The 21,904-nt window shown below is 58.3% G+C and overlaps 4 protein-coding genes across 11 annotated transcripts; all 4 read right to left on the bottom strand.

The window, feature by feature from the left end:
* Nucleotides 1-1,324: 1,324 nt before the first annotated feature.
* On the bottom strand, nt 1,325-5,261 carry DCDC2B (doublecortin domain containing 2B). Of its 5 annotated transcripts, none has more exons than XM_032709851.1 (9): nt 4,448-5,261; nt 4,313-4,364; nt 3,772-3,848; nt 3,416-3,595; nt 2,816-2,956; nt 2,367-2,406; nt 1,850-2,039; nt 1,559-1,653; nt 1,325-1,416 (listed from the first exon to the last, which is right to left on the bottom strand). In XM_032709851.1, exons 1-9 carry the CDS (start codon nt 4,714-4,716, stop codon nt 1,411-1,413), a joined length of 1,050 nt encoding a protein of 349 aa, XP_032565742.1. In that variant the 5' UTR covers nt 4,717-5,261; the 3' UTR covers nt 1,325-1,410. The 5 variants fall into 5 exon arrangements, 4 of the variants coding, with proteins under 4 accessions (XP_032565742.1, XP_032565743.1, XP_032565744.1 ...); XM_032709852.1 differs by having other exon boundaries at nt 1,856-2,039; XR_004360779.1 differs by having other exon boundaries at nt 1,327-1,416; nt 1,559-2,039; nt 4,448-4,730; nt 5,160-5,261.
* Nucleotides 5,262-5,486: 225 nt separating this feature from the next.
* On the bottom strand, nt 5,487-9,073 carry IQCC (IQ motif containing C). Its single transcript, XM_032710313.1, has 5 exons — nt 8,863-9,073; nt 8,004-8,165; nt 6,718-7,057; nt 6,483-6,592; nt 5,487-6,232 (listed from the first exon to the last, which is right to left on the bottom strand). Exons 1-5 carry the CDS (start codon nt 8,932-8,934, stop codon nt 6,128-6,130), a joined length of 789 nt encoding a protein of 262 aa, XP_032566204.1. The 5' UTR covers nt 8,935-9,073; the 3' UTR covers nt 5,487-6,127.
* A 9-nt stretch (nt 9,074-9,082) lies between these two features.
* Nucleotides 9,083-11,535, bottom strand: CCDC28B (coiled-coil domain containing 28B). Of its 2 annotated transcripts, none has more exons than XM_032709857.1 (6): nt 11,413-11,535; nt 10,342-10,515; nt 10,107-10,261; nt 9,654-9,808; nt 9,545-9,567; nt 9,083-9,176 (listed from the first exon to the last, which is right to left on the bottom strand). In XM_032709857.1, the coding sequence occupies exons 2-6, from the start codon at nt 10,494-10,496 to the stop codon at nt 9,125-9,127; spliced, it is 540 nt and encodes a 179-aa protein (XP_032565748.1). In that variant the 5' UTR covers nt 10,497-10,515; nt 11,413-11,535; the 3' UTR covers nt 9,083-9,124. The 2 variants fall into 2 exon arrangements, with proteins under 2 accessions (XP_032565748.1, XP_032565747.1); XM_032709856.1 differs by lacking the exon at nt 11,413-11,535 and adding an exon at nt 11,125-11,252.
* Nucleotides 11,536-12,378: 843 nt separating this feature from the next.
* TXLNA (taxilin alpha) lies at nt 12,379-21,360 on the bottom strand. Of its 3 annotated transcripts, none has more exons than XM_032710185.1 (12): nt 21,185-21,358; nt 19,939-20,081; nt 18,722-19,030; nt 18,177-18,268; nt 17,386-17,556; nt 16,470-16,664; nt 15,733-15,852; nt 15,417-15,491; nt 14,873-14,965; nt 14,509-14,604; nt 13,925-14,029; nt 12,379-13,400 (listed from the first exon to the last, which is right to left on the bottom strand). In XM_032710185.1, exons 2-12 carry the CDS (start codon nt 20,054-20,056, stop codon nt 13,029-13,031), a joined length of 1,746 nt encoding a protein of 581 aa, XP_032566076.1. In that variant the 5' UTR covers nt 20,057-20,081; nt 21,185-21,358; the 3' UTR covers nt 12,379-13,028. The 3 variants fall into 3 exon arrangements, with proteins under 3 accessions (XP_032566076.1, XP_032566077.1, XP_032566078.1); XM_032710186.1 differs by lacking the exon at nt 21,185-21,358 and adding an exon at nt 20,213-20,581; XM_032710187.1 differs by lacking the exon at nt 12,379-13,400 and having other exon boundaries at nt 13,435-14,029; nt 21,185-21,360.
* Nucleotides 21,361-21,904: the final 544 nt, after the last annotated feature.

Below are 21,904 nucleotides of genomic sequence, written 5' to 3'. Positions count from 1 at the left end.
CCTCACTCACAGGTTACTACAGGGCTTTCCTCAGAGTTCCTCTCATCCATCAAACACCCACAAGTGCAGCGTGTCCCTAAGGAAGGAAGGGTGGGTTCCTTTTCAGTGAAATTATCAGTCCAAAGTACCAGAGAAATCACAGAAGGAAAAAAAAAATAATCATTGTCACCCTTGTAATTAATGAGAAACCCCAGGGAGGGAAATCAGAAAGCCTTGCCCAGGGAGGGTGATGCAGGAGCTGTTTATTCCTGTGACTTTTCCTAAATCAGGGAGATGTTCCTAAGACAGAAATAAAATATATATGGATTTGGGAACAGCTTTAATTGCTGCAAACATTATCCAGGCATTGCAGATCAGAGGGACAACGATACAATGAAATCTCTTTCTAAGAAACACCTGACATAGAGCAAACCCTGGCAGATGTTTTGTCATTAAAACATGTTTTCTGTTTGGTAGTTCTTCCTTCCCCAGTTCAGCTACAAACCAGCCAATTCAGAGCTCAGAAGAGCAGCCATTTCCTCTGAGCAAAAAAGGAGAAAATCTTCATTATTTTACAACACTGTGCATCTGAATAAAACCAACTGCACAGGAATGTGATCCGGGGGGGGGGGGGGGGGGAAAGCCAAGGGAAAGCAGCAGCACTGGAGCACCCAGTGCAGCAAACACAGCACAGCAAGGGTCAGGAACCACCAGCTAAAGCTTCACCAGGGCTTTCTCTAATTTCACTTCAAAGGAATTGTCTTCCTTTGAAGTTCTAATTAACCCAGAGACACCAGGGAGGCAGAGCTGAGTCACCTACACTGTCACCCATTACAGCAACCCTGAATATCCTCAGGAAAAGCTGGAATCATTAACACACCACTGACAACAGGAATTTTGCTGACCTCGTCATGCAGAACATTGTTTTAGAAAGAACTATTTTTTCCCTCTTTTTTAAAGCAAAGGTTTGAACTTCTGTTACTAAAATAAGTTGTGTTCAGTCATTTGAAGAATTAGGTGGTTATTCCCTGGCAGATTCTGAGCTTCTCCTGGATACAGGTAAGTTCTGCTTAAGGAACTTCAGGAATTGCAGTGGGAGGAACCAGATCACGGGAATGTTCTCCCACACTCCACAGAACCACTGAGGGGAATAAATACCTTTCTTTGGTGTCTCATTTTGGGTTTCCATGTAAGTTCTTCTGTGACAGGAGTGAGGATGAAAACACAGAAGAATCCAGGAGAGCCTTTGCTGTCCTTACTGGAGTGGGAAGCTGTAGCTTTCACGTTCCAGAAGGGAATTGTTCGTTCTCCAGATGGGATTTCTTGCCTTTCTAACACCCGAGGCCCTGCAGTGACACCGTGCTGGGGTTTCTCAAGTTCCCCCTCGTGGTTACTCTCGGCTTTACACATCGGAGAGCAGCTCAGTGCGTCCTAAACCTGATAAATAGGATTTCAGTGAGAAAACAAGGAATTGCTGTGAACTCTCGATTGGCCCTTGGGGCTGAGCCATTCCAGGGGGACCAGGAGTCCTTCCCTGGAGCAGGGAGGTTCCAGACAGGCAGGAAATCACCTCTCAGACCTGGTCAATGGGTACATCCAGCCTGGTGTGTTCACCCTCTTCCCGAGCACCTCTCATCTCCCTCCTTGGATCCCTGGGTTTAGAGAGGCTTTTTCCTGTGAGGAAAAAGAAAGGGAAAAGCTGTTCCATGGGTGTTGCATGGCCTGGTCACGCCGAGGCTGCAGAATCCTGGTGTGTGCCCAGGTGAGGAGGGGAAAGAACTGCAGGGATTGCTGGATGCATCCCTGCCTGCTGTCAGGGCAGGAATCCTGTCCTTCAGCATCATAAATCCAGCCCCCTCCACACTCACACCTTCACCTGGACCGGGCTGCACACTCCTGCTGCTCCTTCTGTTCTGTCCTGCTCGCACAGGTTTGACGTGGAAAATGGGCTCTTCCTCCTTGAGGGGAGATTCCCTGGCTGGAATTTGCAGCTGTGGGAAGGCAGGTGGGATCTTGCCTTTCTCTGCAACTCCCGTGGTCTGCACCCTGCGACTGTCCAGCTGGGAAAACAAAACCATCACAGTTTATAAAAGAGAAGTTGTGCAGGGCAGTCCCTAAACACTCAAATTCCTGCTGTTTTCCTTGATCCCGACTGGTACAAAGCTGTAACTGTAACAAGAGGGTTTCAGGGAGAGGCTGTGGCTGCCCCATCCCTGGAAGTGTCCAAGGCCAGGCTGGACAGGGCTTGGAGCAACCTGGGATAGTGGAAGGTGTCCCTGCCCACGGCAGGGGGTGGCACTGGATGAGCTTTAAGGTCCCTCCCAACCCAAACCATTCCACGATTCCATGATTGCAGCACAAACCACTCTGTGCCACTGAGCACTCACCCTGCCCTGGCTCTTTTTGTGCCTGTTTTTTTGGTGGTTCCTGTAACAAAGAAGCAAATTCCAGCGTCAGGCAGAGGTCAGCTGAGGGAGGGCACAGTCCCCTCTTTTCCCAGAGGAGAGGGGCCCAGAGGTGTTTTTCACATTCCACAGTGGATCCCATCAGGTGATACCACAGGCCTGGGAAATTCCATGGATAATGGGCAGGTGTCCCTCTCAGTGCTCCAGGAACATGCAGCCAAGAAACAGCCAAACAGTTTGCTTCCCCTGGCACTGAACCCTGGATTTCAGGCACTAACCAAAAACCTTTGAAAACATTTTTCTTCCTTCCCTGAACTCCCAACACACGAAGCACAACTCAAACCCTGACACAGGCAGAGGGAAGAGAGGGGGGCCACAAAAAGGATGCCACAGAGGGAATTCCTTACACCCCTTGGCCACAGCCCACGCACCCCAGTGTCCTGCACTCCTGGGGCACCAGCAGCTCCCTGTAGGGCAGGGGTTTGTACTCCTCCTTTCCCACTGCCACGTAGTGATGGCCATTCTCCAGCTCCTCCCCTCTGCACACCGGGGTCCCATCCAGCCTGCAGAGCCTGGAGGAAGGAGACAGCACAGGGATCAGGGCTCTGGCAATCCCTGAACAGCCCCCTCAGCGTGGAAAACAAGGGCAGAGTGGGAAACGAGGCAGAGGATCCATCATTCTTAGTGTTACTCTGAGGAAATCACGCCCAGTAATCAGTGAGATGCAATAGATCCCAGCTTTCTCCTTGGCTAAATTGATGTTTGGGGAGGAATTAGGTTTTCTTCCCCTCCCTCAAGACATAAACTCCTTTTTATGCCACTGTTGTGGGGTTTTTTTACTGTTTGCTTATTGCTTTTTCACCAGCATCAGCCCTCCCCATCACATAGCACCCAGGACATTGGGGTTATCCCTGATTTAGTGATGGGAAAACCTGAAAAGCAAACGAGTTTGCAAAAGCAGATGGTCTGAACTTCCAGCCAGAGCTCCCTATGTCCTGGATCTATGGGAATTGCCTTCCCTGGATACCCACTTGTTAACGGCTCCACTGCCCAACTCCACTTTCTCTGTCAGCGTGGCCAGGAGCGTGTCCCACTCCAGTGGGATCCTCTTGGGGAGCACCAGTGGGAAAGGAGGGCTCAGCAGATCCCCATTCCGGAAAACACTGCAGGAGAAACAGCCCAGAGCATGGGATGAGCCAGCATTCCCACAGCTGTGGGAGATGGGGAGAACAGCCAGACACCGGTGCCTGGACCGTATTTACAGCAAATACTCCTGGTGGAAACTGGAAATCGTCCCTGTGGGGCAGCATTCCCAGGATTTCACAGAGAAACTCCCTCTGAAAACATTCCCAGGGACCCTCCAAGGGGAAAATACGGAATCACTTACTGTATGGTGCAGGGCAGGCGGGACAGCTGCTGCCGTTGGATGAAGGTGTTGGATTTCCAGGGATCTGCAGCACGGGACTGGGGACAGAGTTCATTGCACAGGGACAGCCCTGCAGAACCTCCCAGGCTGCTCCCATTTCTCCATCAGGATCTGCCTACCCTGGCACATCCCCTGGGATACAGCTTGGCCTGGGACACAGCCCAGTCTGGGATACAGCTCATGGTGGGATACAGCCTGTCCTGGGACACAGCCCATGGTGGGACACAGCCCATCCCAGGACACAGCCCATCCTGCTGCCATGTGGGGTTTGTTGTCAGCAACAGGGAGGCTGCAGAGGCTCCTCACACAGGGGATGTGTTCCAGGTTTGCCAGTGAATCCCTGAGCTCAGACCCTTCCTTGCACTGTTCAGGGGGATGAAGGGATCAGCAGCAGCCCCTGTGTCCTGCTGATCCTTGGGGCACTTTGATCCCCACAGCCCTAAATCCCAACTTCAGTCCCATCAGTTGCTGCTTCTCACCCCCCCGCCCCTCAGTGACCCACCTGCAGACTCTTCCTCATCCCACGAGGCTCCTTCCTTCCCTGATTTAAGTAGCTGTGGGAACAAGACAAGGGTGTTTCCCCACCCCACCCCAGCCATGGCTGCCTAAAGCTGCTCCCAAAGCTCCCTCTACTCACTCCAGCTTTCGGAGCCTCTCCGACCCCGCTGCCACGTACTGGCCCCCGTCCCGCAGGTCCCCCAGCCGTGTGACACCGTGGCCATGCCGGGGGGTGTAGAGGTTCCTCACGGCCAGGGGGGTGTGGAGGGCCTTGGTCACCTCGTCCAGAAAGGCCTCGAAGGTCGGGAAGCGCCGGGGGGTCACCAGGAATCTCCTCCCCGGGAAGAAACGGTCCCCGTTGCGATAGATCAGCACGGTCCTGGCTGGAGCTGGGCCTTGGGGGCTCATCCCAGTGGGACACACTGGTCACAGGGGATGTGACGAGTGGACAAACCTCCTGCTGAGCCCAAACCCTTCCAAATCACACCCCCCCAGAGCCCAAACCCTTCCAACCAGCCTCCCACTGAGCCCAGACCTTTCTGACCAGCCTAAATCCTTCCAACCAGCTCCCCAGAGTCCAAACCCTTTTGACCAGCCTCCTGCAAAGCCCAAAGCAAACCCTCCCAACCAGCCCAAAGCCTTCCAACCAGCCTCCTGCTGAGCCCAAACCCTTCTGACCAGCCTCCCAATGAGCCTAAACTCCCCCAAGCAGCCCCTCAGGTCCCAAACCCTTCTGACCAGCCGCTCTGGGCTCTGCTGTCCCGCCCCTTCCCAGCCCAGCCTGGCGTGACTGAGCATCTCCATGGATGCAAACCCAGCAGGAGGGAGTCGTGGGAGGCCACACCAAACGCCTGCAGAGCACTTTTCTGCCCAAGAACCAGGAACCACACGGCTCTTCAATCCTCAACCACCACTACAGGGGCCCAATATCGGAGCCACGAGGCTCTGACCAGGATTTACGGATCAGGATCTTCCTGTCCCACCCACAGCAGCACTGCCCAGGTGCTGTCACCCCCCTGGCATCACTTGTCCCCTGCAGAAGTGCAAAGGATCCCATCCTGGATCAGATGAGCACCCACATCCCAGTGGGCACCTTGTCCAAAAGGGATTCCATGGGCCAAAACAGGACTTGGCTCTGCCCAGGAGAAGGCAGGAAGCCAGACAGGAACAGATCCAAAGAGGAGCATTAGGAAAGCTTTTTATTCACAAACAAGTGGGGATCTATTCTGGAACAGGGGGATCCATCTGCCACCTGGCAACAGAGGCTGTTCAGGCAGCAGGAATGCAGAGAGGGAATCACGGGGGGGAACCACAGCACCATGTGGAAAGTCCCTTTTCCAGGGACCTGGAATGTTCCTGAGCTACAGGAACAGATAGAGCACCTCCCAACCTCCCTGAGGCACCGGTCCAGTGTTCCCAAAATCCACCACGGGCACTTGGAGATCCTGGAGATCGCAGAGGTGTGAAGTGCAGAGCCCTCCCAAACACACAGCTCAGATTCCCACACAGTTCAGAGGGGAACAGGCTGTTCCTGCAGCTCCCAGCACCTGCTGCCTTCAGGCATTTCAGTCCAAAAGCACCTTCTGTAAGTGAAAAATCTTCCCATCCTCCATTTCCCCCCCCGGATCACCCAGTTCAGCCAACAGGAATGGGGTCCTTGTGGAAGGATCCTCACTGGGAATCCCTCCAGCACACACCACAACCTCCCTGGCTCCACAGTGTTTAATCCTGCTCTGACCAAACACTCACATCTACAAGAACTAAGAAGCTTCTGCTGAAGTTAAAACCATCAACCCACGGAGCTGGAGCTCCCCTGAGGTCACCCGTGGTGCTGCAGCTCCACGGCTTCCCCACACCCATCCAGGGGGTTGGGAATGCCTTCCAAGGAGTCAGGAATCCCCAGCTTCCGCTTCAGCATCAAGAACTGGAAGGGGAAAAAAAACAAGCAGTGATGATTAAATCCCAGAGACCCAGGGGCAGATCAAACAGCAAAACCCCTGTCCCCACCCAGCCCAACCCCTGGATAATGGGATTGTCCCCAGCCAGCCCAATCCCTGGATAATGGGATTGTCCCCAGCCAGCCCAATCCCTGGATAATGGGATTGTCCCCAGCCAGCCCCACTTTTGGAGGGGCTGCCCCTGCTGTTTGGGAAGAGGCAGGGCCAGGCCCTCACATTTTTCCTGCTGGCAATGGCCTGTTGCAGCCACATGAGCTCCATGAGCAGGTGGGTCCTGTAGGCCTGGAGCCCGGAGCGGGTCTGGGGAAGGTCCCCCAGAGGGATTTCTGCAAAGAAACGGAACAACAGCCCACGGTGAGGACAGAGATCCAGCCTGTGGGAGCTCCTTCCACCCTCTCCAAGGCACTCTCAAGGCTGTGGCTCCCCTGTGGCCCCCCCTGTGCCCCCTCACCCGGGTGGGCTCCGAGGGTCTCTGTGCCCAGGTCAGAGCTGTCCCACACCGAGGTCTCGCTGCTGTCGTTGTCCCACTCCTTGCTCTCCCTTTCTGTGCCTTTGTCACCCTCAACCCCCACATTTGGGGGGCTCAGGGTGTTGTCTGGGCCCGTGGGGGTCGGGGCTGTCCTGCCCTGCAGGGGGGCTGGGGGGGTCCCATCTGGTTCAGGGGGTTCAGGCTCCTCCAGAGGGTTTTTGGTGCTGGTCTCCCGGGGCTCCAAGGGCTGCCAGAGGGGAGACAGGGGAGGGATGGAAATGGGGGGGGGAAAGGAGATATGATACAGGGGAAGGAAAAGGGGAAAAAAGAAAAAAAAAACATGAGGAGAACATAAAGAAAATATACGGAAAATAAGTACAAGAAAAATAAACATAAGGAAAATACAAAGGAAAATATGAAGGAAATAAATAGGAAGGGGTAAATATGAAGGGGTAAATATGAAGGGGTAAATATGAAGGGGTAAATATGAAGGGGTAAATATGAAGGGGTAAATATGAAGGGGTAAATATGAAGGGGTAAATATGAAGGGGTAAATATGAAGGGGTAAATATGAAGGGGTAAATATAAGGAAAATAAGTATAAGAAAAATAAATATGAGGAAAATAGAAAGAAAAATAGAAAGGAAATAAATAGGAAGGAAATAAATAAACAGAGAGGAAATAAACAGAGAGGAAATAAACAGAGAGGAAATAAATAGAAAAGAAAGTAGAAAATAGAAAATAGAAAATGTTATAAAAGAAAATAGAAAAAGTTATAAAAGAAAATAGAAAAAATTATAAAAGAAAATAGAAAAAATTATAAAAGAAAATAGAAAAAATTAGAAAAAAAAGGAAAAAATTAGAAAAAAATTAGAAAAATATATAAAAAGAAAATAGAAAAATATATAAAAGAAATGTAAATATTTATGAAAGAAAACATGTAGAAGAAAACACAGAGATCTGAGACGTGGCCCTGCTGCTGCTGGCAGAGCTCCTGCCCTGACATGATGCGCTCTGGTCTGGTTTGAGCCATCCCAAACTTTCTGAAGGGCCAGAGGAGGGGGAGCAGGGCAGGGGGGAGCCCAGAGGACCCCCCAGTGCAGGTCGGGCACTGCCCCGGGGCCGGGGCACCCAGGGGCACGAAGCCAGCCCAGGATCACCGGGCAGGGCTGCGGAGCTGCCACTGCCAACTGAGTGGCTTTTCCTGGCAGGGTCACAGAGCCCCGGGCACACCCCACAGGACCATCATCCCCCCGGGCAGGGCCCCACCTGGGCGGGCCCGCGGGGGTCGGGGCCGAAGCTCGGCCGCAGCAGGAGCTGCCCCGTCCAGCGCAGCTCCCGCAGGTCCCCGTCGATCTCCAGCACGGCCGCCTCGAAGTCCTCCCGCGCCCGCCGGAGCCGCCGCCGCAGCAGGAACCCCCTGGCACAGGCCTGCGGAGCTGCTGGAGCTGGGAGAGCCCCCCTGGACCCCCCAGAGACCCCCAAACACCCCCCTGTGCCGGTTTAATGAGGCACCGGCACCCAGCTGGGACCTCCTGTGCCTGACCCCCCCAGGGACCCCTCTGACCTACCCAGGGACTCCTCAGACCCCACCAGGGAGCTCTCTGACCCCAGGGAGCTCTCTGACCCCACAAGGACCCCTAAGACCCCCCCAGGGACCCCTCTGACTCCCCAGGGACCCCTCTAATCCCCTTCTGGGACCCCTCTGACCTCCGCAAGGACCCCTCTGACCCCCTCAGGGACCCCCCCAGAGTCCCCTCTGACTCCCCAGGGACCCCTCTGACCCCTCCAGGGACCCCTGTGACCTCCCAGAGTTCCCTCTGACCCCTCCAGGGACCCCTCCAGCCCCCCCAGGGCCCCCTCTGACTCCCCAGGGACCCCTCAGACCCCCCGCCCCAGGGACCCCTCTATGCCCCTCCCAAGGGTCCCCATCCAGCTGTGCCTCCCCAAGACCCCTCTATGCCCCCCCAAGATCTCCGTCCAGCTGTGCCCCCCACAAAGGGCCCTGTCCAGCTGTGCCCCCCCTCACTGTGCCCCCCCAAAGGCCTCCACCAGCTGTTTCCCCCCAAAAAAAGCCCCTTCCAGCTGTGCCTCCCCCTGGCCCCCCACAGGGACCCCCGTCCCGCACCTGCAGGCGGGTCAGGGCGCGGAGGAGCCGCCGCCGCCCCTCAGCCTCGGCCCGCGGGCCCAGCGCCGCCATGGCTGCGCCGCGCCGGCGCGGGGCGATGGCGTCATCGGGCCGCGACGGGCCCCGCCCCGCCAGGCCCCGCCCCGCCAGGCCCCGCCCCCGCGGGTCCCCCCGGGGCAGGTTGGGGGGTCCCGGTTTGGGGTCCCGGTTTGGGGGCCGGGCCAGGCACGGGGCCGGGAGCGGGCTGAGGGCAGGGCCGGGGTCAGGCGGCCGCGTCCTCGGGGTCCGAGGTCTCCGCCAGGTGCAGCTTCTGTCTGAGCACGGGTCAAGGGGAAGCGCCACTGCTGTGTCCCCAGTGTCACTGTCACTGCCACCACTGCCACTGCCACTGCTGTCAGTGTCCCCACTGTCCCTGCCACCATTGCCACTGCCACCGCTGTCAGTGTCCCTACTGTCCCCACTGTCACTGCCACCACTGCCACCACCATCACTGTCACTGTCCCCATTGTCACTGTCACCAGTGCCACCTCCATCAGTGCCACCACTGCCACCATCACCACCATTGCCACTGCCACCACCTTCACTGTCACTGCCACCACCCTTCACTTTCATCACTGCCCTCACTGCCACCCCCAGCACTGCCACCACTGTCCCTGTCACCACTCACCCCCACCAAGGATACATGGAGCTGCTGAGCTCTTCCAGCTGTGGGAGCAAAGGCAGAGCTGATGAGCTGGTGGAGGGGCCAGGGGGGGTTCCAGCCCTGGCAGGGGACAGGGGGTGGCACTCACATGTGCCAGCAGCTGGTCCAGGTTCCTGTCGGCTGCCGCCTTCTTCTGCTCCTCGGGGAGCTCCTCCACACACACGTCCAGCCCAAAGTGGAGCCGGGCCAGCTTCTCCTGCATCTCCCGCACGTGCTCCAGCTGCTCGAAGGAGCACTCCTTCCCTGGGAATCATCACATCCCATCCCACTCCTTCCCTGGGAATCATCATATCCCATCCCACTCCTTCCCTGGGAATCACCATATCCCATCCCATCCCATCCCATCCCATCCTACTCCTTCCCTGGAATCCACACGTCCTGTCCCACTCTTTCCCTGACATCCACACATCCCATCCCATCCCATCCCTTCCCATTCTACCCTATCCCATCTCCTATCCCATCCCACTCCTTCCCTGCTCCCCCCCAGGAAGGATCCACCACATCCCCTGTCCCCACGGCCCCCCAATCCCTGTTTCCTCACCGAACGCCTGTAGTTTTCCCGAGTGGAAGTCGCTGAGGAGGCTGAGCAGCCCCCCCTCCATCTCGCACACGTCGGACACGTCCGTGAGGAAGCTGTGCTGGAGCGGGGCCCCCCGGGACCCCCCCGCGCCCGCCCGCGCCCGCTCCTTGCTGGTCCTGCACAGGGAACAGGGATTTGCATCGCTCCAGGGGCACTACGGGGGGGCTGCAGGGGGTCCCCCCCATCCCGTACCGACCTGCGGAGCCGGGCGCGCTGCCGGGGCGAGGGCAAGGTGGGCAGCGGCAGCGCGAAGGTCGTGCTCTTGCTGGGGGGCAGCGGGCGCGGGGCCCCGGGGGGCGCCGGCTGGGCCAGGCAGGTCCTGGGGCTGCGCTTCCTCCTCCGCTCCTCCATCCCGGGGGCTGCGGGGACCCTGCGGGGACGGACACGGAGCTTGGAGGCTCCTTCCCCTGACGGTTCAGGGAAAGGAGACGAGTCTGCCCGGGGCACAGCAGAGGGGCTGCGGGACCCCCGGCGTAGGGGGGGGGTGACAGCCACGGCCACCGGGACCCCCAGGGACAAGGGGTGACAGCCACGGCCACCGGGGCTCGCTGGCGGTGGGAGGGCTGGAGCAGGAGCTCGGACCCCCTTTCCCGGGGGGCAGCAGCCGAGCTCAGGCTCAGGCTCAGGCTCAGGCTCAGGCTCAGGCTCTGGCTTGGGCTCAGACTCTGCTCGCAGCCGGAGCTCCGGCCTGGCCTCGGCTCTCGCCGTGTCCCCAGCCCCAGGAGAACAGGATTTCAATCTCGGCTGCCCCCGGCGAGAGGAGGGCCGGGACCGTGCGGGCACCGACACCTCCGGGCTCCGGCCGAGCCCCCCCCGAGCCCCGGCCCCGCACGGCGGCCGGACGGGGCCGCTCCGGGGCCGTGGAGCCCCTTTGTCCGCAGCCTCCGGAGCTCCACGGCCGGGCGCTGACCCGTGCCAGGCCCCGCTCCGGCCCGGGGGCTGACCCGGCGTGTCCCCGAGCCCACCGGACACCCCGAACCTGCCGGAGACGTGTCCCCGAGCCTGCCGGACACCCCAAACCTGCCGGACACCCCGAGCCCGCCGGACACCGTCCGCACAGCCTGGGATTTGCATTTAAAGGGAAAGGGAACTTCCTCCAGGCGCTGCCGGACCCCGCTGCCGGACCCCCAGAACCGGCCCCAGCCCCAGCCCCGGGATCAGCATCCCGCGGGGTCGGGGATGGGGCAGGATCGGGATCCAGCCCCCGCTCCGCTCCCCCGCGGCCCCGGGGTCGTTCGTGCCCCCCCCTCCATCCCCCCGCTTTTACCCCGCGTTGTCCCCCGGTGTCACCGCAGAGCCGCGATTACGGGATCCGTCCCTGCAGGAAGGAACCGGGAGGGAGCCGGGAAGGAGCCGGGAAGGGCCTCCAGCCCTGGCGCAGGGACGGGATTAGACAAGTCCCGTCCCCCCCCCGCCCGCCCCGCGCGCGCAGACGGAGCGCGGCTGCTCGTGTAAATCCCGCCAGGATTTTAATCCGACCTTGGACATTTTGGAGCCAATGGGGGCACCAGGGGCTGGGCACCCCCAGGGCAGGTGGCACTTGGTGGCTGCGGCATCCCCGGGAGGGAGAGCCACAGGTGAATGTCCCACGCTGGGGGTCCTGGAGACCCACCCGACCTTCCCTCGGGCAGGGACATCCCCTCCCAACCTCCCCCACCTCGTCCCCATTGGAAAGGCAGGGACAGAGCGCTGGGAGACAGGGAAGCCGTGTCCCCTAGAGGCTGGTGTGGCCTCCCCAAACCCACCCCACCACCCCAAATCTTCACTCCCCCCCATTCCCCACCCCGGTGGTACTGAAGGAGAGACAACAGAGGCAGCAGCAGAGAGGTTGGGAGCGTTTCTATTGGATACAGGATACACACAACAGCCCCCACAGGGCTTTTCTGTACCATAAGGGGAAAAGAAAAAAACAGGGAGGGGGAGTTGGTGAATTTCTAAGGGGTTTTTCCTTTTACTGAAGGAGCAGGAAGAGATGCCCAGAACCCGATCCCGGCAGCAGCCCCTCCTCAGCCTGGCTGCTGGGAACAGGGTGGTCCCACCAGGCCAGACCTACATTCACTTGCTCGGGGGCTCCTGCCAGGCCCTTCCAGAGGCAAATACTGGAAGGCAAAGCCATGCTCAGCTCCAGGGAATGTGTCCCAGTGGATGTTCAACCACAGCTCTGTGCAGACTCGTTGGAGCCCATCCCTGCTGCAGACAGACCCTTCCCTGGACCTGGGCTCGTTGGGGTCCCTGCAGAGGAAAGGGGGACAAGGAGGCAGGTCCTTCACGGAGAAAAGATGCGAGAGCAGCTGCGTTGCCAGAAGAGAATCCAAAGCTGTTCCACTGAACACATCCACGGTGGGAAAAGTCTCCAGCCAGCTGGCTCCAGCTTCCAGCAGAAGGAAGGCAATGCTGGGAATAAAGTCTGTCACAGAGAAGCTGCAGCGAAGGAGGGTTGAAGCACGTCAAGTCTTCCAAAAGAACACTGGAAAGAGAAAGTCTTGAGAAACTAAGGAGAAATCCCAAAACCCAGTGCCAGCAGGTCCCACGTCTGTCCCTGAACACCCTCCCAGCACAGCTGGGTCCTTGAGGCGAGCGGGGTGAGGCAGCACTGGGGAGATGCTCTTCGAAGAAGGCAGAGAGGGAAGGGAGAAGGGGGGTCTGGGATAGCACAGGTACCCCCAGGCTGGAGGGCCCACGGTCCTGGAGCTGGTCCCGGCGATCCTGGAGCAGACACAGGGTTTATCCTCCTGGAGCCCCAGCTCCGTGGGTGCCCCCAGGGATGGGGCAGAGGAGCTCGGGGGGGCCCCGTCCCCCTGCACAACGATGACACACTTGTGCAAAACACTTGGGAATTAGACCTTTGGATTAACTGTTTAATACACTTGTGCACATGTGCGTTCAGCAAAGAGGCAACTGTGAATCGTAAGGCGATTGAGACATTGGCAGGTCCTGGGAAGAGCGAAAGTCCCGCGGGACAGGACTGGGAACGCCCTTCCTGCTTCTCCTCGTGCCCGTTCCACACACAGAACAGAGCAGGGGAACGGCCTCTTGCACCCCCAGCTCACACAGGAGAAAGTCCAGGAGCTCCCTCCTGCCTGGAGGAGAGGGGAGCGGGAGAATCCGGCGCCGTGGTTCTCCCAGCTCTGTTCCTTGGCTTTCACTCGGTGCCAGAGTCGCTGGGACAGCAGAGGCGGAGCCGGCGCATTCCATGGGACACAGATCCAGGGACCTGCCCTCCTGAGCTGCGCCAGATTTTGGGGATCGCAGCCCCTGCCAATGACAAGGTCTTTTAGTGAGAGGGACGATCAGTTGAGGCTCCATATATTAGTTATTGACACGCAGGGAAGGCGGGTCAGTCTGGTTTTCCATGGGTATCCATATATAAAGTGTACGTTGCCCTGCACATTTTTTATATATCATTATATATATATATATATATATATATAAAATTTAAAAAAAAAAACCAAACTAAAAGCTAGGAAATCTCACATCCCCAGGAGGGCTGTCCTGTCCTTTTCCACCTGTCCCAGGAGCGGGAGAGGGGCATCAGGTGGAGTCTCCACATCCAGGTCCCCCTCCCCGTGCCCACCCCTGTGCCCTGCAGGGGCTCAGTCAGTGCCCCGAGGTCCCTCCTCAGTCCCGCTCTGCCCTGTGGCTCCTGGGCTCAGTTCTCCCAGGCTCTCCGCAGGATCCGGGCTGTGCGTGGCCTTTCCCGAGCTGGGACAGTCGGAGCTGTCCCGGGATGGGTCCTTCAGAGGCTCTGCCAGGTCTGTGTGGGCACACAGGTCCTGCACCTTCTTGTTGAGGTCGTTGCGCTCCGTCTGCAGGGCCCGGCACAGCTTCTCCAGCCGCTGGATCTTCACCTGCAGCCCCTCCAGCTCCTTGTCCCGGAGGGTTTTCTGCAGGGAGAGGCAGAAAGGGAGGGATGAAACCCCAGAGGGATATGGGCAGACAGTGACAGGATGGGGGGGATGGTTTTAAACTGCCAGAGGGCAGGGTTATGTGGGATGAGGGGGAGAAATCCTTCCCTGTGAGGGTGGGGAGGCCCTGGCACAGGTTGCCCAGAGAAGCTGTGGCTGCCCCCTCTCTGGAAGTGTCCAAGGCCAGGTTGGAGCAACCTGGGCTAGTGGAAGGTGTCCCTGCCCATGGAACTGGATGATCTGTAACACTCCTCCCAACCCAAACCATTCCATGACTGATTTTAGGGAAGCTTGAGGGGAAAATATTTGCGACCAAGCAAACACTCAGCATTCAAAGCACCTGAAGCTGCATCAAGGCTTTCCTTCTGCCCTTGCCCCCTCAGACCTCACCATCCTGCATTAAGGCAGGAGTTCTCCTGCCCCCCCTCAGCTCCAGCCCACCCCCAGGCCCTCCTCACCTCCTCTGCCATCTCCAGGAGAGCCTTGTTGCTGCTCTCCCAGCGGGAGCGGTACATGGTGGTCTCCTTCTCCAGCTTCTTGATCTTCTTGGTCATCTACAGGATCACAAAATAGGGCACAAATGGAATCACAGAATACCCTGAGTTGGAAGGGACCCATCAAAGTCCAACTCCTGGCCCTGCCCAGGACACCCCAAGACAAATAAGCCCCAAATAAGCCCCAGGCAGAGCACTGCAGTGACATCCCACATGTCCTCAGGTGCCACCCCTCCCCTGGCACAGACCCAAAATTAAACAGAATGATGAAGCTGTCACTCTTGCAGCTCACATGGAGGAGAGCCGGGACAGCAGAAGTGTCACCCACCTTCTCCATCTCCTGTTTAAACGTTGTGAACACTTCACTGCTTTTGGAAAGGGTGTTCTGGAATTCCTCAAACTTCTCTGTGTAGAGAGCCAGCTGTGGGGAGAGACAGGGAGCTCACCAGGGCACCCACTGACAGCCTCACCCAGGCAGGGATGAGGCCAACCAGGGACTGAGCTGCTTGTCCTGGGACACAAACAAACTGTCAGCACAGAGCTGCTCTGCCAAGGGAAAATTCTGTCCTAGGGAAACACCCTCAGAGTTGGTGTGTCCTATAAACATCCCCTGGCCAGGGCAGGAGGCACTTGCTGGGGCTGATTCAGTGAGGGATGATCCCATGACTGCTCCCAGTACTGGAAAAAACCAAGGCACCTTTCTCCCAGAAGGCAGAACTGCTGAAGGAAGTCTCAGCTCACCAATACCAAAGCCCAGGAGAGATCCTCCCCCTGTGTTTTCCAGATTAAGGAACTTTGGGTTGTTCCTTGCTTAGGAAGGAAGAAAAGAAAGCCAAACAAAACAGGCTGAGCACACAGAGCAGGCGACTCACCTGCTGCTTGAGGTGGGTCTCCTGCTGCTTCATCAGCTCACACATCCTCTGTGATTCCACAGCTTCCTTCAGCAGCTGGGGAAGAGCAAAAGCAGTTACCTGGGAATGCTCTGAGCACATCCCTGCACAGCTGGTGCAGGGCCTGGAGACGGGAGCGGGCTGGGAGAAGCACAAGGAGCAGAGCAGAGCTCCAGCCTGGCTCCTGAAGCTGCTCAGGAAGCAAAGCAAGATGTGGGATAACCTGCTCTGGGCTCTGCCCTCAGGGATCCAGCAGTAACAAGGGTCACAACCACCCCAGAACTGCTCCACGACTTACAAAGTCCTTCTCCCGCTGGTGCCTCTCCTCTGCCTCCTTCAGCATTTCCTGGGCCTGCTGGAGTTTGGCATCCACCAGCTGCTGCTGCAGCTCCTTGTGCTTGAACACCTTGTCAATGTGCTGCCAAGGGAACACCACAGGCTCAGAAGACTCCAGACAAACAGATATTCTTACTGCAGGTTATTTGTAAGCAGTGTCTAATTAATGTACGTTAAGGGCACGAATGAACCTCAACATTCTACACAAAGTAAAAATGTCTAGTTTGCATTAAATGAATTGAGGTAACTCTCAACAGCATAAGTAAACAACCTAAAATATACCATGTAACTTTTACTGGTATAAAATGCACATAGCTGGGTGTTTGTATGTGCATTTAGATACACTGGATATAGATACATTTAGATATATTGGATATTTTGGATATACTGGATATTTTCCTCTGCTAAAGCACTGAGTGTGTGGTGCACTTTCCCCCCCCAGCTGAATCTTTATCATTTGAGTGTTGCCTTTGAAAACCTGTGTTCCATTTTGCTGCACTTACACAAAGCAACACTCATTTGCCGTGCAAAACACGGCCTTGATGTTCTGTGGCAGTAAAAAAAACTGGCTTGATGAGAGCATCTTACTGGGTTGTGGTTACCAGGAATGTGATGATGGGAGAATCTGCTGGGTTTATTTCCCCTCTGGAAGCAGGAAGCCCCTTCCCTTGGCAGGGGGATACCCCTGTCCTGACCCACCTCCTCCCGCAGCTCGTACTGCTCGATGAGCTTCTTGAGCCTCTCTGCCAGCTCCATGTTCTCCTGGCGCAGCTTGGAATTCCTCTCGTTGTGCTGCTCCATCTGGAGCTGGATGTCGTTCAGAGTCACCTGGAAGTGGGATGTCACCTCCTTCCTCTTCTCCTCCTCCTCCCGCGCGCGCTGGACGCCCTCCTCCTGCGTGAGGAGGGCAGGGATGGGAGGGACACGTCACCAAAGGGATGCTCCGAGCCCACCCAGCCTCCCACTATTCCTTATATCCACCAGGAAGGGACTCTGGGCCTTCCCCTTCCCTTTCTGCAGTGGCTACACCCCGAAATCACAGAATCCCAGAAACAGCCGGGTTGGAAGGGACCTCTGAGATCATCAAGTCCAACCCCGATCCAACCTCGCTGTGGTTCCCAGCCCATGACACTGATGCCACATCCAGTCCCATCTTAAAAACCTCCAGCGATGGAGAATCCACCACTTCCCTGGATGGAGAATCCACCATTCCAATGGCTGAGCACCCTCTCTGGAAAGAAATTCTTTCTAATCTCCAACCTAAACCTCCCTTGGCACAGCTGAAGACCAAACCCTCTTATCTTGCTGATGGTTGCCTGGGAGAAGAGACCAACCCCCCCTGGCTCCCTCCTCCTGTCAGGGAGTTGCAGAGAGTGAGGAGGTCTCCCCTGAGCCTCCTCTTCTCCAGGCTGAACAGCCCCAGCTCCCTCAGCCTCTCCTCACAGCACTTGTGCTTGAAATAACACTCGGACAATGCAGACAACGAGGGCTTAACACCAAAGTTAAAGCCCTGCCCTGAGGGCAGACTGTGGGCAACCACTGGTTTGCCAAAATGGAGAGTGACCCAAGTGGTTGGGATGGAGCAGCCCTGGGAGCAGAGCCGGGAGACACCTGCCTTGAGGGTGCGGTTGTGCCTCTGGAGCTCCCGGCACAGGCTCTCCAGTTTGCTCCGGGCCAGGATGGCCTTGCTGTGCTCGCTCTGCAGGTGATCCTTCTCCTGCACCAGCTGTGTCTGCTTCTTCTGCAGGATCTTCATCTGCTTCTGGGAGTTACGGTGCTCTTCCAGCTGGGAAAGGGGAGCAGAGGGCATGGATGCAGCAGGACAGGGCAGGGCAGTGTGTTGTGCCCACTGCCCTGGGGTTGTGCTCCGACAAGAGCAGCTTTGTGACACTAAAGGTGACACTTCTGAGCAGAGCAGGAGTGACACAGAGCCCAAGGGCCCCTGGACAGGGCTTTTGTCCTTCCTAAATTCCCGTTCTGCTGGAATCTGAAAGACCTGCACACTGCCCCAGCATCTCCATGCACGTGTTGCTCCAATGGAGCACAGGGAAAACCCACCCACGGACACTTTGGACATGCACAGGCAGCCCCACACCTCCCCTGCTCCAGATCCATGCAGGGAACTAGACCTGTGCCCAGAACTAACTCTGGTTAAACGTGGTGTCAGGTTTTGTGTGTGAAAACAGACCCGAGCTCCTCTTACACCCAGATTTGCCAAAATTCCTCCTGTCCACGCTCATGCTTCACAAACACCACCAGGCTGAACCCAGCAACACCCACCCCCTCCTATCCAGGTATCCAGCACTGCAGAGATCCCAGGGCACTGCAAAGCTCCAGGGTGTTCCTGGAATGTCCCTCCTGCCTCCCTGAGCTGCTGTGTCACCCCCCAGCCCCAGAGGGACTCACCAGCTCAGCGTATTTCTTGCACAGAGCTGCCAGTTTCTCCTCTGACGTGCTCAGGGTGTTCAGTGTCTGCATCAGCAAAGTGATTTCCTTGCCTGGAATGAGACAGGGCATGAAAATAAATAAACAAACTGGATAAAATGGCTTACACAGAGCTCTGGCTCCTGAGAGTGAAGAGAGGAGGGGACTGAGCAGGTCTCACAGCCCTGGGCCAGAGCTGCTGTTCCTGGGGTCTTCTCAGGGCTCTGCCCCACGGATTTCACCACATACAGTGGGAAAATAAGTGGAGCAACTGGGGAGAGACCTGGTTTTCAGAGCAGGAATCACCACTGGGCTGGCTGGAGCCAGCTGTGTCCAGGAGAAGAGAAATCCATGGAACTGAGAGGCTGTGGCAGCCTCAGGAGCATGCCTTTGCTGCCCTGGGTACATCCCTCACACCCCCCAGAACAGGACACTGTGCCATTCCCAAACACGCCCAAAGGCACGGATTTGATCAGAGCAGGATAAACCCAAGGGCTGCAGCACACCCAGGGCAGGGAACCTCTTACCTAAACCCTTGGCTTTCTTCTTCTCCTGAGCCTTCTTCTGGTCTCTGTCCCCGCCCTCCTCGGTGCCCTTGGAGTTCTCCTTCTCCCCGTTCATCTCGGGGCCTCCTGGCTCCTGCTCCCCGTTCCGGGGGGACTCGGGGCGGCCCTTGTCGGGCTCCTCGGGCTCGGGGGGCTCCCCCTGCCCACTGTCCTCTGCTGGGCCCTCCTGGCTGGCATCCACACAGTAGGTGCTCAGGATGTCCTCCAGCTGCCGGCTCAGCTCCTCGGACACATCCCGGGAGGACTTGGAGTCCTCCTGAGTGAGGGAAGCTGGGGGGGGACACACAAACACAAAGCATGAGGGTCCCCCCCCTCCACACACAGGGAAAGGGGAGTTTTTCCTGGCTGGACTTGCAGCAGGATAAGCTGCTTTGTCTCCAGCCAGCTGCCCTGACAATGGCAGGGCATTCCCAACAGCCTCTCCTTTGATCACCAGAGCATGACCAAGCCCCTGACATCTGTCAAGAGCAAAAATTCCACCCCCAGCCCCCCACTCAACCAAAAGCAGGTTGTCTGTGAGCTTTTTCCTCACCCCCCTCCCCAAGAGGAACTGGCAGCTCAGATCCCCCAGGGCTGGGTTTTTTAGCATGACAATGGGTTTTAAACCTGGGTGAGCCTCTGTCCTCATTGGAAGAGCAGCTGTACTGGGATCCAACATCCCTCATCCCACCCAGCAGACACTCAGGCATGGAGCAGGCAGCACATCCTGCCTCCAAACTTTTTCCAAGAGCAGCTGGTTATTAAAATAACTCTCCTCACTGTGTGTTTCCTCCATCCCCAGGCATGGGAGCACCAGGCAGGGTTAATTTTAACCAAGCTCCTACTCCATTACACCTGGATTTTGTATCCCAGAGAACAGTTTTGATCAGTAACATGAAAGAGCTGCCTGGCATTTTCTGAATGGGACCCTTAAGGTCAAAGCAACAACAAATAACCCTTTGCTTCCAGGTAGAACTGACTCCACGATTCTGCCAGGAAATGGGAACTCCTCCAGGACTGCACACAGAAATGAGGAAAAAACCCAGGAATTTCTGCCCTGGAAAACACAGCTGCTCATATACAAAGACCTGGATGCAGAGAAAGCAGCAACCTGAATCCTTCCGGGCTCAAACCCACCCTCACACATGCCAGGGAATGCCAGCAGCGCCACCCCCCCATTTCCCAGGGACCTCTCCCACCTTCTGGGGGTGCTGCAGCCTCGGGTGAGTCTCCCTCCTCCAGCCCCATCCCGCTGCTCGTTTTGGAAGCACCAGAGGGACGTGGGGCTCCTTTGGTCTCCACCCCCTGGTTCTTCATCACAGCCTTTCGGCCCTGTCAGACTCTGCAGAAACAAACAGGGACTTTAGGAACGTTTGGAGGGTTTGGGGAGCCATCCACCTGGACTGGGAAGGAGCAGGAGCTCCCACCACAGCTCTGTGCTGAGGAAAGCAGGGCCTGGTTCCCAGTTTGTACCTCTTGGATTTCAGAGCTGACAGAGAAACCCCCTCGCTGGGGTGGGGACCCAGAAACCAGAGCATCTCCAGCAGAGAGGTCAATTCCTGCTGAGCCCAAAACCCCAGGCAAGGAGAACCCAAAATCCCAGCTCTTCATCTCCATCCCCTCTCCCTCTGCAGGGCTTGGATGTTCTCACCCTTCTCACCCTCTGCTCTGCTTATGACACTAATTATGGGCTGAGGATGCTGATGCTCCTGGTCTAGAGGGGAGGGGTTGTTCCCAGTTTGGAGCTCAGGACAGTTCCAAGCCCAGGCTGTTCCTATTTTGGAGGTGAGGGGCTGTTCCCGCTTTGGAGCTCAGGACAGTTCCCCATCCAGGCTGTTCCCCGAGCAGTGGGACCCCCTTCCCGTGCCCCCCCGCTCCCCGCAGCAGTCCCACCGGGCCCATCCCCTCCCGGTGCTCCTCCCGGCGGGCAAACCCGAGGGCAGAGCGGCGGCGGAGCCCGGCCCGTGTCACCGCCCACGTGCGGGATCTGCGGGGCAGCGCCTTCACCCGTACCTGCCCCGCGCCTCGGGCGCTGCTTTTCCGCTGCTGCTGCAACGGGAGCGGCTCCCGGGAGGGAACCGGGGCCCAGGAGCCATAACCGGGGCTCGGGGGGAGATCACCGGAGCTCGGGGGAGGGGTTAACCGGGGCTCGGGGGGCGATAACCAGGTTCGAGGGGCGATCACCGGCCCCGCAGCACCCCTGGCCCCCCGGTCCCGCTCCCCCCGGCCCATCGCCCCCTGACTCCCGGCCCCGCTCCCCCCCGCCCCGTTACACCGGGACGCGGCTCCCGGTGCCCCCCCCCCCCTCCGTTATCACCCCCGGGGCTCGGCCCAGCCGCCGGTGCCGCCCCCGCCCTCACAACCCCGCGACCCCCTTCCTCCCCCGCCCTTGACGTCAAAGCCGCCCCGCGCCCCCCCCCCCGCGGGGTGACGTCACGCGCGCACCCCCGTGACGTCAGCGCCGGCGGTCTGACGCAGGTGCCGCCTCGCTGCTCAGCCGGCAGGCGCGGCGCCGCGGTGCATGCGTGCCGGTGTGCCCGCAGTGCGTCCCGCCGGTGCCGGCGCGGAGGGTGCCCGTGCTGAGGGCGCCGGTACCGGCTCTGAGGGAGCGGCTCGGCCCCGGGGCCTCCAACGGCCGCGCGTGCGCCCGCCCCGCGCCGCCCCGCCAATCAGCGCCCGCCGCGCGCGGGGCACGCCGGGAACCGCCGCGGAGACGCGGCGGGAGGCAGCGAGAGGGGGGAACTACAACTCCCGGCATGCCCCGCGCGCGACTCCCAGCTCCCGGCGTTCACCGCGCGGGACGAGGGACAGGAGAAAGGAGACGAGGGAGGGAAGGAGGAAGAGGAGGAGGGAAACCGGGGCCTACAGCTCCCGGCGTCCCCCGCGCGTGCGGCACTGGGAACTACAACTCCCAGCATGCCCCTCGCGCGTGGGAGCGATGAGGAGAAAGGGAAACTGTTGCCTATGGCTGCCGACATACCCCTCGTGGGGAGGAGAGAAGAAGAGGAGGAGGAAGGGAAGAAAATGTGGCCTACAGTTCCCGGCATGCCCCGCACCGGGCCGTCCCGGGGACTACAACTCCCAGCATGCCCCGCGCGGGTCTCATCCGTTCCCGGTCCCTGGGGTCCCCTCCCGTCCCCCCCGAAGGTCAGAGAGTAACCTCAG

Source organism: Chiroxiphia lanceolata, chromosome 24 (genome assembly GCF_009829145.1).
Source record: "Chiroxiphia lanceolata isolate bChiLan1 chromosome 24, bChiLan1.pri, whole genome shotgun sequence".
Classification (NCBI taxonomy): Eukaryota; Metazoa; Chordata; class Aves; order Passeriformes; family Pipridae; genus Chiroxiphia; species Chiroxiphia lanceolata.
Note: the sequence above shows the minus strand (reverse complement) of the source record. Positions and strands in the feature narration are given on the sequence as shown.